The sequence below is a fragment of the Symsagittifera roscoffensis genome, chromosome 3 (genome assembly GCF_963678635.1).
Source record: "Symsagittifera roscoffensis chromosome 3, txSymRosc1.1, whole genome shotgun sequence".
NCBI lineage: Eukaryota > Metazoa > Xenacoelomorpha > Acoela > Convolutidae > Symsagittifera > Symsagittifera roscoffensis.
Window position 1 is genome coordinate 2,601,118 of NC_087064.1, and position 16,952 is coordinate 2,618,069.

General features: G+C 34.1%; 1 protein-coding gene and 1 long non-coding RNA gene across 2 annotated transcripts; both read left to right on the top strand.

Annotated features, from left to right (window-relative positions):
• Nucleotides 1-1,484: 1,484 nt before the first annotated feature.
• On the top strand, nucleotides 1,485-8,659 carry LOC134841333 (vacuolar protein sorting-associated protein 26A-like). Its single transcript, XM_063857248.1, has 5 exons — nucleotides 1,485-1,740; nucleotides 5,887-6,062; nucleotides 6,856-6,997; nucleotides 7,427-7,708; nucleotides 7,993-8,659. Exons 1-5 carry the CDS (start codon nucleotides 1,499-1,501, stop codon nucleotides 8,450-8,452), a joined length of 1,302 nt encoding a protein of 433 aa, XP_063713318.1. The 5' UTR covers nucleotides 1,485-1,498; the 3' UTR covers nucleotides 8,453-8,659.
• A 6,734-nt stretch (nucleotides 8,660-15,393) lies between these two features.
• LOC134842624 (uncharacterized) lies at nucleotides 15,394-16,783 on the top strand. Its single transcript, XR_010162515.1, has 3 exons — nucleotides 15,394-15,867; nucleotides 15,943-16,257; nucleotides 16,320-16,783. It is a non-coding gene; the product is annotated as an uncharacterized LOC134842624 (long non-coding RNA).
• Nucleotides 16,784-16,952: the final 169 nt, after the last annotated feature.

Consider the following 16,952-nt stretch of genomic DNA (forward strand, 5'->3'; position numbering starts at 1 on the left):
AGACAACCGAAAATGTTTTTTAGTAAATTGAGTTTCCTTAAACCGTAACACGCTTCGTAATTTTATTTTCACCCTTGCGATAAGCAAGGGTATTGCAATCGGGTACTAGACTTTTTCCCGTAAATAACTTAAGGCACAGATTGACCAAATGTGTAGGAATGGTAAATTTCAGTCATGCTCCTTTTCAGACATGCTCCTTTTCCGTTTTTTAAAAAATGAAAAATATTTTTATTTGGTACTGTTTTTTTCGGGTTTTTTGTTAAGCTTGGATTAAGTTTGATTTCAAATTTTTTTTTACTTTTGTTGAAATTTTGTCATTTTATCAAGTCTGGTTTTTAGTAATTTTATTTTTTATATAATTATTTTTTTTCGACTAAACTGTTTTAGCTTATAATTTATGGCATAATGAACTTATATTGTGTAGTTTAGTGGGCAAAGATTCCTGATCGACAAAATCAGGTATTATTACAATTGCGAGAGCAAGTGTCTTGAAATCGGGATTAAGTCTTTTTCAAGTAAACAACTTCTTTTACACGTTTCAACTTGCTTTTTTCTTGAACCTTCACAACCTCCAGGTTCCTTCCCACTTAGCCTAAAGTTAACGCCGTCGCGTTTGTATCCTAAGGTCTGGGGTAAGATTCTCGGCCGGACCTTGTTTGTTAGTATATGTAATTGAAAAAAAAAAACATTTCTGTAAAAATTGAATTGTTGTACTTCTGTTATTCTGCTAAAATTTTGTCGGCTTAGTTGCAACATCAAGAATTTTGTTATTTCCTTAAGAAAATTTCAATGCATGTGCAAGTGTTGTTTTTTGTAGGTTTAGGGAAGTGGACTTGAAATTTTTAAATTTTTTTAATCAATCTGTTTTTCGGTGTCTGCTCAAATATTGTCGCCTTAGTTGCCACATTACTGATTTTTCTTGTGCTTTAAGCAACTTCCTCTTGTAGTTGAAAGTGCAAGTATTGTTCATTCTAGTCTCAGGTGATGCTGAAAACTAACGATTTTTTTATGAAATCATTTTTTTCTGCCAACTTGTCTCTGCTAACAGATTGCCGGCTTTATTTTCTCTTTGTAAGTTTTGTTCCGTTGCTAATTTAAATTTCAAGTTTCTGGCCTGGTAGCCAAGAATGAAATTCTATCGATACATGCGAAAATTTAATTATTGGTAGAACTAATTTTTTTAACGTTTCCCATTTTTTCGACGTATGTTTTAATGTTTGTTTAATCGCAAGTGGTGCGAAGCTCGGCTTCACCTCTGCAAAATTCTGTTTTTCCAAATAATTCGGAGGATAATCAGAATTTTTTTTGCATGCTATCATTTTTTGGCGCTTAGAATGTCTTGGCTTATCATAATATGCTCGAATGAGTCACATTCAGTTGAAAAGCAGCAGCATATGAGCTATACAGCCTTTTAGGAAGAATCACTGTTGTCTTGATGCTTATTTTGCAGATCTTATTTTGTGTTATTGAATCATTTCAGATCTGGAATAGTGTATGAATGAACTTTCTGTTCAGTCCGCCTGACATCGACATTCAGTTGTCGGACTCCTCCCGGGAGGGCCGGAAGACAGCGGAGGTGAAGGTGGATGACAGCAGCGGGCGGAGGGAGCGACTGCCGCTGTACTACGACGGGGAGGACATCAAAGGCAAAGTGCACTTCACCCTCAAGAACAACAAGACATTCGAACACAATGGCATCAAGATCGAGTTCCTCGGAATCATACACATGTTCAACGACAGGTTAGCCTCATTAAACATGCTTGTTAAGTTAATTAGCTTAGAAAATATTCGACAAGGGAAAGTACTAAAATATGAGCTGTTCAGTCCTTCACGGAGAATCGCTGTTGCGTGTCTGCTTGAGAAATGCATGCAAATGGATCAGTAAACAGTTGACCCATTAATTATACGGGTCTAGGACAACAAGCCGACGGGACTTCAAGCCGAAGGGACTTCAGGCCGAAATTTAAACTTTGCACGCACCTCAAATTACAATTTTTTCATATGTAAAACGTTGCTTTTCAAAAATTTAGGCAAGTTTAGTCGTCCATAATAAGCGTTATTCATGACAATGAATCACTTAGGATTGGCATTCCTTAATAATTTCAGACGGTTTTTGAAATGCATAAACTATAAACAAGAAAATTGCCTTCAACCGTGTTTTGTATTTCAACTTTCCTAAACATCATTTGGAGGCTTAAATTTTATGAAAAAGCCAATAATTACTGAAAAAAGATCATAAAAGTAGGAAATTCTTTAAAAAGGTTTTCAAATTAATCCTATTTCATCACTGAATGAGAAAATTTTCGGCTTGAAGTCCCTAATTTTACGATTGGGCTTGAAGTCCCGTCGGCTTGATGTCCGGCACCCTAATTATACGAGCGAGCGTAGTGAAGTGTTCTACGATCAGCCACTTTCTTTCAACGCAAGTCGCACATTTTTGTGCTATGTTTTTTCCAAGTTAACGCGTTCTAAATGACGCTAAGAATAAACATGCGTGATAGTAGATTGAGACATGAAGTCATAATTCACATGGTTAAGGCACGTGACTCTTAATCAGGGGATTTATGGTTCCGACCATGTCACTTGTGACGTAACTATAAGCTAGGTATGGTTTTTCTTAAGTTTGATTGACCCAAAAAAAGCTTGTATGGGCTCAACTGTGGTAACATAATAGAGCCCTATTGGTTGTGATAAGGATAAAATCTAAAAACGTTTTTTTTTCTGTGTCGTTAAAGCTGGTCTGAATATTTTCGCGGTTTTCTGACTAAAGCATACAATTTGAGTAGACGATGTCCTCCAAATCAAATTTACCTACGATTCTACGTATTTAAACAGTTCAAACGTATTTTAGCTGCTATTACCCTTCATTTTTGTTTCATTTAACACTATAACCTTTTCGAGAAAAAAATTCAAAAATTAAAAAATAATCTCGAGGTAACGAAATTTCCTGGGGCTGCAAAGGTCCTGGATTCGAATTGGACAGTACCTGTTTTTGTTTTCAAACGAGAAATATTCCGTTTCAAAAAAAATTCGGCTTTTTAATGGCCTGGTTATGTTTTGTCGGCTTATTTGCCACATCGTGGAAGTGTTTCTTTTGCTGTAAGCAGGTTGCATTGTAGTTTTGGTTTTTTGGTTTTTACTGCTGTTTATAATTTTACTAATCATGACTTCGTGTATTTTCTTTTTTTTTGGGTTTTTTTGCTTAAAAACTTTATTCTGCCCAAATGATTTCGGCTTAAATTTTATCGGCTTTTTTTTAGTTCCAAGGAAAATAATTTTTATGCTCCTCCTAGATTGCACAAAATGCTGTAAATTTCATAGAAATTATAGTTTTTTATGACAAAATTTTTTCCTGCTTGATAGGTTTCGGCCTATAGTAAATACTAATAGTTTCGGCCTATAGTAAATACTAATAGTTTTGGCCTTTTGTATCGCAAGTGGTGCTAATCTCAGCTTCGCCTCTGTGTTGAATTTTTTCTTTAATCAGTATGGTCAGCTATTTACGCAGCAACTGGATATCCTTCATTTTTAATATGTAGGTCACTTAGGGGGTTGTTAAGTTGATCCAGGTTTTTTTCATGTAAAGTGCTTTCAAAATAAGTCGTTTTCTTACACTTTCCATTTGTTTCCATTGGGCTCTGTTTGATCTTTGGGCTACATCGATTGATGATTGCACTATTGGTGATTACCTTTGTGATAAGCAAACGCTTTCAAATCGAAATATAGTGATTTTTCCGGTAAACACAGTAAAAAATCACAGTATATTTTCGATAGATATATTTTGAGAATTTTTATCGCAAATAACTGTTGTGTAATTTAAATAACTAAGCTCCGGTGTTATCTCAAATCATTTTTTCAAGAGACTAGTAAGTTTTAATCCGCTCAGACTGCAAATGGCTTCGACCTACTTTAAGTCGACGTGTATGTTCTGTTATACGGCCCAAAATAGATCATTTTGACAATTTGGAAATGAAGAATAAATGAGATGAATATGCGCAATTCTGATTGGTTGAAAATGGAACCAACCGAGACAAAAACTGGAAATCATTATTATACCGAAGCTCATTTCGCCGAAAATTTTTAAAATGACTGAAAACATTGCTCTTTAATAAATTTTAATGGAAACTGCTCAATTTTGGCCTGTCCCATAACGCCCCGAACTCTCAATAAAAACTTGAAACGGTTGAATTTTATTTGTTTGTGTTCTGTATGTTGTCAGTTATTTTTCTCAGTGAAAATTTTGAGGTGCGATTTTTCATTTTTGGGCCGTATAACGGAACAGACCCAATTCGGCTTCACATAATACTGCATCCTTCAGTTCGTGGGGACATAAAATCGTAAATTATTATCCCTGATTTCACCTCCTTTTTACCAATATTTTTTGTTCTAATCAACAAGAGTCAACATAAAATTTTGTTGAATTTTTCACTCCTCTTTTTCCATTAGCATTCAGACAAAAATTACATCGCGGTAAACTTTCTGAATGTTAATGTAACGCAGCTAATTGTTCCGACTTTCGAAAAAAGGAATATTTATGCTTGGTGTGTTTTTTTATTCAGTCATTTTTCGGCGATCGAAATAAGTTTTGAAAAAAAAATTTTTATGCCCCATGGAAGATATCGACTCCTGGAATCAAATTTAAAAAGTAATTTTACCTCCTATCATTTATTCCAAAGTTTTGGGAGTTTGAAAATTGCCAATTTGGCCATGCTCTGGACTAATTTATGTACACTTTGAAGATTTTATCCATAATCCTGAAAGCGTAACGCGATTAATTTATGCGTGAAAAATTATCCTGCTCAACAAAATTGTTCCAAATTGAATTGAGGCTAGCTAGTTGGTCGTATTAGTTTCATACGAGGCTAGCTAATTGGTCGTATTAATTTCAATCACAGTTGATCTTCGATATTGTCCAAAATTTATAGTTTTTCAATATTTTCTTTTCCCAAAAATTTATTCGATATGAATTATGGGGCAGTCGGAACATTCAGGGCTTTAACCTGACTAACGAGCAGTCTTGTTTTGCTTTTCGGCATGGTTTGCTCGAGTTAAACTTATTTTGAAAAAATACTACATCTAATAAAATCGTCATAAATTGTTTTTCTTTTTTTTTTAGTTTTTTTTTTGTCTCGTTTTTCTATGCAATGGTTGTGCCTTATTGTAAGTGGCGCGAAGCTGTATTTTGTCTATGTGTACAATATGTTTTTAGGCGACTGAAGAGGTTAAATTTTAACCGTTTCACGTTATTTTCCGACCATTTTCTAAGAGTGGGGGAAGGAACTAGGCGTAGGATTAGTTTTTTTTAGTTTTTCCGGATATTTCTGAGCATCTCAAGCGAAGATAATAGTTGTCAAGTGTGGTATCATATCAAAGGCCCATAGGTCGTGATTCCTCTTCTAAAACAAAAAAAAATCGGTGTCGAGAAAAACTGGGCTAAATTTCTTCGTTTTAGACTAAATTCGATGAAATTTGACGAGAGGATGACCTTTCAAGTTTAGCTAAATTTTAAAACATTGATTAAAAGTTTTTTTTTATTTTTAGTTAATGCTTTGTCTTCTGTTTTTAGTCTATTTCATTTACCCTTTCTAGAAAAAAACACAGGAAATCTAGACAACAAAAATTGCAAAAAGTTTTTCTTGTATTAGTTGGTCTGCGCTATTTTCACAGCAAACGTTTATCCTTGTTAGATATTAGCATGTTTTAACACCTCAACTTACCGCCTCTTCTTTCAAAAAAAAATTCCAAATTATATCGAACAAGATCTATTCATAAGTTTCTGGTTTTTTCGCAAAAAAATTCAACTACAATTAAGGTCAGAACCTTCTGTGCTACTTGCGCTTCAACCGTTACCCTTGTATTATTATGGAGATAATATGATTGTTTTAGGAGCTCATCGTCTGAGTTTGTGAGTCTGTCGAAGGAGTTGGCCCGCCCGGGGGAGCTGAGTCACTCGAACAGTTTCCCCTTCGAGTTCAGAGAAGTGGAGAAGCCGTACGAGACATACTATGGAGCCACAGTGAAGCTCAAGTACCTGCTACGAGTCACGATCAACAAACTATTGAGTACGTATGGTGTATTCATTTTATGTCTCTTAAACCACTCGCCCATCTAGCCTATTTTTAGACTTAATTTCATTCAAATGTATTGCACCCGAACTTTCAAATTCAAAATGCGTGGTGACAAGAAAGTTTTTGTGGTTGCTTGCAATTGGCATCGAAGTCGAATGTTAGGGAAGGCGGCGTGGCTCTCGGACCGTTTTCACGATGCAAAATACGAGCGGCACCATCATAGCCGATGCGCCACAACGCCTCAAAAGAATTAGTTTTCAAAGAGTTTTTTCTTGCTCGAAACTTGATGGCAGTTGAATCTTAATTATGGCGTTGATAGATGAACGGCGCAAATTCAACAAACCGCCATATCTGGAAGCCAAAATTACATCAGAATTACGTAACAATTGCATAACAACAATGACAATCAGTTATTACGTTGCATAATAATATTATTTTTCGGCTTGTTTTGAATGGTCATCTTATTTTATTTTCGGTTTGTTGGCCCTCCGACTTGTTGGCCTGCTACCAAATAAATTGCCCTGTTGTTGAAAATGGGTATCTTTAAGACCATTTATCCACGGGGGAAAGGACCAACACAAGAGCTGTACAGCTCATCACGGCGAACCGCTGTTGTGCCCCTGTTTAAGAACTACATGCAATTTTTTTTTTGGTTATTTTTCTGGGCTGGGTAATGTTGCTTCACCCTCAAGCAACAAGCACGGATCATGGTGGGCCTCGAACATCCGACCTTTCGATTGAGAGGCGGAGACGTAACCACTTCACCACCGCTTACCTGTTGTTGAAGGTAATATAACGAAGGAGATGGGCATAGCTGTGCATGCGATGAGCTTCTACCCCAACCAGCCGTCTGTTTCTGACCCCAATGCCAGGACAGAAGTGGGAATAGAAGACTCACTGCACATCGAGTTCGAGTACGACAAGCCCAGGTGAGTTCAGGACTGAAATTAGAGAACACATTGTCAATTTTGAAGAAGATTAAGAAATACAAGAAATGAATACTTTTCACCTACGCGTTATATTAAAACCACATTTTTTCACCTAAGCATTATATTAAAATATAGCGAGAATAATCGATCAGTTTTTTTTTACCTCGTATTACTTTTGTCGAAGCTTTTTGTGTTAGTTCTCGATTTGGCTCTTTTTCCTCCCCCTCCCCCTACCCAGCGAGTCTTAACAAATAATTACAAAATCGTTTCAAAAATTGGCAGGTGAACTAATTAGGCAATGGCAAAAAAATTGGGTCTGTATACTGAACCTTGTAAAACGTCCGTTACACCATAAATTTGAAGCTTATGTGAGGTGGGGGAAAAGGAAAAAGAGCCTTGATTTTTTCGCGATGAAATTGAGGCGTTTAGGTACCACTTGAAAGATGTGATTGTGGGCAAAGTGTATTTCCTTGTGATCCGACTGAAGATCAAATGTATGGAAATTGAGCTGCTGCGGAAGGAGACGACAGGGGCCATGAATGCCTCTGGGTCATACAACACGGGAGTGGTGGAGAGGACAGAGGTGTTGTTCAAGTATGAAGTGATGGACGGCAGTCCCAATAAGGGCGAGACAGTCCCCATCCGAATATTCCTGGCCGGCTACGATCTACAACCGACAATGAGAGACATCGCAAAGAAGTTCTCAGTCAGGTATTGTTCGGACTCATTTCCACGAATTTCAAACCTTATATTTTCGTTCTTCTGAAACTTATAGATACAAGTGGTTTGTGCGACTATGGAAGGGCTTCAGAATTTGAACTTTGCATATTTGAAGCGTTCATTTGAGCGAAGCGTTTTGATTTCACGGCAAAAAAAAATTGAGTTAAGCATTTTGGTTTCATTGGAAAATATTTGTGATCGAACTTCAAAAGTTGTTTTAATTTAATTAAACAAAGCATTTAGGTTTCGAAGGGGATGTTCTGGTTTTGTTTTAGATATTTCCTGAATCTCGTGCTAGTTGATGAAGATGAGCGACGTTACTATAAGACTAAAGAGATTCTCCTCTGGAGAAAATACGACAAGTTCTACCGCAAGCTCCGAGGTGTCCAGGATTCCCCATCGTCGGCAAAAGCTCCTCACGATCCCAGAAGTATGTCGGCTTCTAGTTCCCGAGACTTTAGTGCAATGTCGAATGCAACAAAGACGCTAGCAGCTCCACTTTTACCGCAATCGGCAGGGAAAGGCTCAGCGAACGGAGTGACAGCTGCCGTGTACCCGACGAATGAGACCGAAGATCCGAGCCGTCAAGTCTCAAAAGTGGAAGTTTTCGACGAAAAGTCATCAGAAATGTCCAGTGAATACCTCAAAGATGTTAAGTCTTCAGGTCCTTTAAATGATAATTGCAATGAAGTCCCTAAAACTGACAGTGTTACTCAAAATGGGGGAGATAATTAGAATGATGAGATGATTGATTACAGTAGTGTTGTGCTTACAGTGGAGATGAAAATTTTTAAATGCGTAAATTGTTTAATATGTCCAATTTGTTGAAATAAATTCTATTTATTTAGCTTCTCTATTTGTGTAAAAAAACGTCAAAACACTTTAACTCTGTTTTGTATTAGAATTTGCATCCGAATTAAATAGAATAATACCATCGTCAAATGTTTTTCGAAACTTAAAACGAGGCTCTTTTTATGCGTATTTAAGAGTCGGTGAACATAGAGCAAACTCTTATATAGGTCGCGATAATTTTTTGTTTCGATTTTTTTTTCAGGAAAAGTCTTTAAGTTTGTTCAGGCTCAAATGTACTTTTAGTGATTTGACTTTTGATTTGTTTGTAAGTTGTTCAGTTCTTTTCTTTTGTTTAAAGGAAGGCAAACTCCTCTATCGAACAGCAAAAGTGTGTATGTGTATGTCTCCAAAAACGTGAAGTAAAAGTGAAAAAATTTACATATTAATCCAGTTTTCTCAAATAAGGTGAATTTTTTGAAAAGGTGACAATCATAAATTGTTCTAGAAATTCAAAGATTTTTAAGAGCATCATTTTTATTTGAATTTCAAAAGTTGAGATTTTGTCAAAAAGCAAGTCGTTTTTTTTGTCTGTTTAGTTGTGTTCATAGTTTCTTTTCCAACTGTCTGTTGGCTATGTATAAAAGTTTCACTGGGAGAAACCTGATTATTTCTTGTTTTTGAAAGCAACGTGTAATCAAATGGTGGCAGTTGTATATCCCAGCATTGTTCTTGTTTTTGCATTCAGTAAATTGTCGCCATATAGATCGAGAATTTTTTGGTTAATTTGCACTGTAATGTGGTGTTGTATCGCAAGTGGTGCGAATTTGCTTTGCCTTTTTGTTGTTTTTTTTATTATTTTTATGATTATTATCTTATGATTATTAAGAGAAATGAATGTAGTAATTACTTTTACTTAGGTCTTCGTGTTTGTTTTTTTTTAGCAAAAAGGCTTGAAATTTGATCACGCTCAATTTTGATTTTAGCTGTTTGACGTTTGATTTCTTCTTAAGTTCACTTCATTTCCTTTGTGAAAAGGGAGGCAAACTCCCTTATAAAACAGCAAAAATATAAAGGCCACGAAAAACGTTATCGATCTCAATATAGCTCGCAATTTTTTTGAAATGCGTATTTTATAAATAATTTGGCTTTATGCTTTCAAATTTATTGCATGCAAAATTAGTGTGGATGGATGCCCTCAGTTTGTTATGTTCCAAAGTTTTTCATGCTAAATTCTGTCTTTTTTGTATTTAGTGCCACTTTTGCTGCATCGCATTTGTGATTAATTAGCTTATATAGCTGCTTTTTCGTTAGTGTTAGTATATTGCCAAGGGCGCTGATGCGAGGATAGCGCACTCTAAACATCCTGGTTTTTGAATCGAATCCTCCCTAGCTTTTCTTCTATCGGCTTTTCGCCTCTTTTTGCGTTTTTGGAAGATAGGTATAGTTTTTCGTGTGTGTGTGTGTGTGTGTGTGTATGTATGTGTGTGTGCATGTGAAAGTCCATAAATTTTAGTTTCAAATTTTTATTTTCAACGTATTATTTTTGCATGTTTAAGCTAAATCGTGTATTGCTATGGTTAAGATTCTTTTGAATTTTCGAATTTAAATTCAGTGTTTATTTTTTTCAAGTTTGGAATTAGATTAGCAACTCAATAATGGGATGCTGTCAGGATTCTCCCAGCTTTTGTGATTTTGGCTCCATATATGGATAACCAATCCTTTTAATTTACGAGATACGGTAATTTTCGAGATTTTTCATATATTTCTAGAAAATTTAATTTAGAAAATTTTCTCAGTTTTTGAATTTCTTACCTTTTAATTGGGTGCTGTCAGGGTACTCTCAGGGGTTGCGAATCTTGCCTCCAAATCTCTTTTCTCAACTCTTTAGTTTTCGAGATATGACGTTTTTTTGTGACTTTTTCGAAAAATTTCAAAAAACGTAGGTTTTTAAAAATTCCAAAAGTTTGAAGATCTCAATCCTGTTGTTGGAAACTGTGAGGGTACTGTCGGTGGCTGCGAGTCTTTTCTCTGAATATGACTGCTCAAATCCTTGAACTTTTCGAGATTTGACTTTTTTTGGATTTTTTCAAAAATTTTCAGAGAACTTAAGATAAAAGAAATTTCACAGAATTTGAAAGTCTCATCTCTATATTGAGGCTGTGCCAGAGTTTTCTCAGGAGTTGCGAATCTTGCCTCCAAATTTCACTTCTTAAATCTGTAGTTTTCCAGATATGACGTTTTTGGTGATTTTTAAAAAAAAAATCCCGGAAAATTTAAATTAAAACTCTTTTTTCTAAATTTGAAATTCTTAACATGTATAGAGGCTGTCAGAGTAATCTCAGGGGTCTCTAAGGTCTCCCAATTTTTTTTATTGTTCTAGATACGACAATTTTTTTTGTGATTATTTTCAGTGATTTTCAGAAAACTCAAATTACAGAATAATTCAAAATTGAAATTCCCAACCCTGTACTTGTATGCTGTCAGAGTACTGCCAAGGTTCGCAAATATTGCTTTTAAAGAAGACTGCTCAATTTTTGGTAGTTTTCCAGATGTGCCGTTTTATATGGTTCTGAAAAAATGTCTTTTAGGAATTATCTTAAAATTTTGAAGTTCCCAACGTTATAGTTGAGTGCTGTAAGTGTACTCTCAGGAGTTGCAAATCTTGCGTTCAAATGCGACTGCCTAATTGCTTTTAGTTTCCGAGATGTGACGTTTCTTAGTTTTTTTTTAAAGTTTGTCAAAGAATTTTTATAATACTTGACAAAATTTTATGGTTTTTCAAAATCTATAGTAATAAAACTTGAATAAAAAGTGTTGCAAAATTTGTAATAACGAACCCTGTAGTTGTGTGCTGTTAGAGTTCACTCAAAGGATGCAGATCTTTTTTCCAATATATGTGGTTTTATAGGAGTTGTTAAAAATTCGAAGCACCGGAGGTGCGTTACACGCTAGTTATGTTTAAAGCCGAGTTTTTGTGGATTTTATTCCTCAATGTTAATTCCATTGGAAACAAACGTATGAAAGTTTGATACACTTACTTATTTTTCGATATTTTTTCTTTCTTGTTTTTTTGTTTCAAGAAAAGTCTTTATGTTTGATCACGCTGAAATTTGATTTTTTTTTATCACGGTTTGACTTTTGATTTTTTTTTTTCAGTTCACTTCATTTCTTTTCTTTAAATGAAGGCAAACGCCACTATCGAACAGCAAAAATATAAAGGCCACGAAAAACGTGACCGACGTCTAATTTCGAATATAAAAATTATTTTCCCGCGAGAAACTTATTTCCGAGCGAAATAAAAGGTTTACCTATTCATCCAGTTTTCTCAAATTGGGTTAATTTTGTCAAGAAAGTGTCAACCATAAATTGTTCCACGAATTTAAAGAGCTCGAAGGCCATCTATTTTTTTCTTCGAAATTGAAAAGTTGAGGGTGTTTAAAAAAACTGTCAGTTTTTCAGTTTCCTTGCGTTCATTTCTCTTTTTCAACTTTCAGTTGGCGATGTTTTTTCGGCATGAATGAATTTGTAAGTTTTTCCGGTATTTTTTTGCGGACTTTCGTTTGTCTGCTCAAGTAAGAATTAAAATTTCTTCACATTTTTATATTCTTCAAATTAGCGTGGTTTTTTTTGTACGTGGTGGATAATTAAACAATACAGAGGCTTAAAAATTTAGTAAATTAGGCATAAATGACAACAGTTGTCTTCAAAAAAAAGAATAACAAATTTAAAAAAATGACAGAAAAGTTAAAAAAAAAAACTAAAATTTTTTCTATTTCCCGAACAGGTTTTAAATAATTTTTTTTAAAAACAATTTCTTGCCAGGGAAGTGCCAAATATAGCTTTCAAAACTAGTTTCCGTATGGATAATTTAAGTTTAATCAGCCTTATTAATCAATTTAACAACTATCTAAAAATCATTCAGTCCGAAATTGGACGAAAACCAAAATTGTCAAACCGGTTTTTCTCGACACTGGGATCTTTTTTGGAATTTTCTTTAAAGTTCATGAGTTTTTATGTTTTTTTTCGCTTAGTATATTTTCGGCTTTGTTTTTGTTCGTAACTTTTGTTCCATTGCTAATTTAACATTCAGGTTATTTGCTTGAAATGTTTGCCTAGTATGAGTTTTTGATTAGACCTGGAATTTGTTGGTACACCTACTTTTCAACTTGTTTCATTTTTTTTCAACTTATATTTTTTCAATCTTTGCGTTGTAACACAAGTGATGCGAAGCTCCGCTTCGCTTCTGTGTAATAAAGAGAAATTCAGCGTCCCTGTTGCCACGTTTGCCTCGGAGGTTATGTCCATGGCTGGCACTACAAAGATTTGAGTCCGGCGTATCGTTTTTCTCATACTTTTTGGCCTAGTGGCCATAGCACTGAATATAATGGTGTTATTTTAGCTATTAGTACTTCATGTTGTGGCATTTTTACCTGGATCGATTGTGTGTTTCTATAAATATAATAGGAAATTTGGAAAAAAAAATCAAAATGATTCAGTTTTTACACCGAAGAGTTTAGTCAAGGTGTTATGGTATCGTGTAACGGTTTTTTTTTTTAATGTTGTCTGTTGTCAAGTGTCGACAAATAACGTCCACAGTTATCAATTATCATGTGGGCTGCACTATATCGCGCTGTCACGTGATTGCGTATGTTTGTTTCTTTATTTGTTCATCTTTATTTATTTAATTATCTGTTCTTCTATTTATTTAATTATGTTTAGTTTGCTTATATTTATTTATAATTTATGTATGTACATATTTATTTTTGTTTATTTTTATCACGTGTTTTGTTTATTTATTTAATTATTCTTTCTTTCATTTAGTTTTGCTTTTATTATTTCTGCGTGTGTATTTATTTAATTTATTTATTTTCATTTATTTATATTATGGGTCTGTTTGTTTGGTTATTTGTTCATATATATTTTTTCATGTCTATTTAATTATTTGTACATTTCACTTTTGCTTTTATTTATTTATTTATTTATTTATTTATGTATTTATTTATGTATTTATTTATTTATTTATTTATGTATTGATTTATTTTTTTATTGCTTATTTATTTATCAGGTGTGTTTTGTTTATTTGTTGATATTTATTTCTATATTTATTTAATTATTCTTTCTTTCATTTAGTTTTGCTTTTATTATTTATGTATGTGTATTTATTTCATTTATTTATTTTCATTTATTCATATTATGGGTCTGTTTGTTTGGTTATTTGTTCATATATATTTTTTCATGTCTATTTAATTATTTGTACATTTCACTTTTGCTTTTATTTATTTATATATTTATTTATTTATGTATTCATTCATGTATTTATTTATTTATTTATGTATTGATTTATTTTTTATTGCTTATTTATTTATCAGGTGTGTTTTGTTTATTTGTTGATATTTATTTCTATATTTATTTAATTATTCTTTCTTTCATTTAGTTTTGCTTTTATTATTTATGTATGTGTATTTATTTAATTCATTTACTTTCATTTATTTATATTATGGGTCTGTTTGTTTGTTTATTTGTTCATGAGATATATATTTTTTCATGTTAATTTAATTATTTGTACATTTCAGTTTTGCGTTTATTTATTTATTTATTTATTTATTTATGTATGTATTTATTTATTTATGTATTGATTTATTTTTTTATTGTTTATTTATTTATCAGGTGTGTTTTGTTTATTCGTTGATATTTATTGCTATACTTATTTAATTATTTTCTTTCATTTAGTTTTGCTTTTATTTATTATTCATGTATGTATTTATTTATTCATTTATTTATTTATGTTTATTTATTTTTGGTTTGTTCGTTCATTTGTTGGTTTGTTCGTTCATTTATTTATTTATTTAGTTAGCGTCTTTGTTGTTTGATTGTGAAATTTGATGTTTTACTACTTAGCTATGTAGTTAAAAGCAAAAAATGATTTTCAATTTATTGTTCTGTTTAGGATATTTTCAGAAAGATCTGTATATCACCAATTAGCGTACAACGATTTACAGGGAACGCTGCCAACGAGATTTGTCCACTTGCTTTTGGGTTGCAGCTACATCAAAAATGATTTTAAATTATTTATTTTAAAGATTTATCTATAGTTATATCTGTCCGGTAATTAATTTTCAAATTTGCTTTTGTATTTCTCAAAAAAGAATTTGTTGGAGCGTGGACTCAATAACGTAAAGCAAAATGTTAAATTTTATGTTACTTCTATTTTCAGTCATGTAATGGAGCCATTTCGACCCACGGGCATTGCAAATGATAACAACAGTTGCTATCTCAATTCTGTTCTTCAGCTTTTGTTGTCAAGCGCTTGCATCAGAGATCGGCTCATTAGACTTACTGAATTTGACCATGGTGGCGTGTTAATTTCAACTGTGAAAGAGATATTTTGTCAAATGCTGTCCACAGAAAACTTTTTCATCAATGCGTCTACTTCCAAAGTTAAAATTCTCCAGCATCTTGATTTGAATTACAGCTTCTCATATACCTATGGACATCAGCACGATGCTTCCGAGGTACTACTGTCAATTATCAATGCATTTAAATCTGAGGGCCAATGGAATTTCTTTGAAATATCGTATTCAGATAATTTCACGTGTTGTCTGTGTAATGTGTCATGGAGAAGACCTGAAACTACTTCTGCGTTAGTTTTAAGTCCTCCACGCAATGGTCAACTTCTGCAGGAGCTTGTGGTCAATCACTTCGCCAACCAAGCCATTAATGTAACATGTCCAAATTCCACGTGTATCTCAGAAAGGGCAATAACAACTAAAGAACCAACCCATATTGCAAATACTGTTATTTTGCTGATTGCGCGTTACATGTCGAAGAGATAAAAGCCTTGAAACCAGCTCGCGTTATTCTTGCTGTTGGTGCAAACGACATGTGTCCCCGCCAACAAGATATTGTGTTACAACCAAGCATTGCCCATACCGATGCTTCTCTCGCGAGCTTGGCAAAGGCCACACTTGCTATGTTGATTATGTCACTTGCTTCTCCTCTTCGCGATGCTGGCTTTGAAGTCCTGCTCCTTTGGTAACATTTTCATAAAATGACTAATTCAGTAATAATAATAATGTACATTGTTCATCAGGTATCGGTTTTGCTGTTTTTTTAATGAAGTTTAGAGAAAAAATAAACTACATTGTATTTTTAGTCCAATTGTTCGCAAGGACTTTTACCGTGAAATCCGCGCGTTGGATACAGCCATCAAGTCTTCAGATTGGTCATTTATTCCCGTTGGACTATTGCGCTACACACATTTATCTACCGATGGTGTTCATTTGTCGCAAATGGGCTGCCTGAATTTGGCGAAATTAATTTGTGAGAGAGTATCCTTAACTCTTTTGACATCTGCCGTGGTAAATACTTTTTGTCTATTTTTTTTTCTGTTGTATTCCACTGAGCACTTAAATGTCATAATTTTATTTTTGCAGCCGTTTACTATCAGCTCATCTTCAGTGTTTGGCGTCTCTCAAATTTCCCTTGACGTTTGCAATAAATCTGTTTTGAGCATAGCTGATTCCCTCTTTGCAGAGCTTTACAAATCATACAAACAGGAATCTTGGACACATGTCAACGGGCGCTCTGTCAAGTGGATTTCAGAGGTTCCATACTCATATGGAAGCGTTCGCCACCCGCCCAACAACTCTTGGTCACCACAGTTGTTGTTGTTAAAGACCTTGTTGGAGAAAGAACTCAAAGTTTCCTTCAACAGTGTCCTCATCAACATTTATTGTTCCCTCGAAGAGGTAATATCACAAAATACCGTCATAACAATTAGATAACATAGAAAATGTACTTTGCCTATCAGTATTTTTAGGGAGTTGGATTTCACGCTGACAACGAACGTGGTATTCCTGATTATCCAACCATTGCCAGCGTATCCCTTGGAGCCACCCGACGCTTTGCAATGAAAAGAAACGGGACCACGCGCTCTGAAGTTTCTGTTTTGTTGCCACATGGTAGCGTTTTTACCATGCTCGGAGCTTGCCAGAAAGACTGGAAGCACAGCATCTTGAGAGGATCCACTGCACCCGATGGATCGTTTGAGAAATGGAATGGCGTCCGTTTAAATTTGACGTTCCGTAATCAGTTTGACGCTGAACGTTGAAGTTTTATGTCATTTTTATTACTTGCCGGTTTTTGAAGGTTGAATTTGAACTTGATTTCGTGGAATACTTAACTGATATCTTTACCTGATTGAAGTTTTGTTCATGAATACCAACATTGGTACATTTTTCAGATCTGTGTCATGTCTTTGCAAGTATTTTTTTTGTTTTTTGGATTTGTTTTTCGGATTGTTTTACTGCTACATACTGTCAATTCTGAGACTGCTTCACAATTTCTCAATATAATGACTAATAGCTTTTTTTCATTTTAGCTCTTTCTTGTAAGTATATGTGTAAGTACGATTTTTAGTTATTCCGGAGACCCATATGAGTCT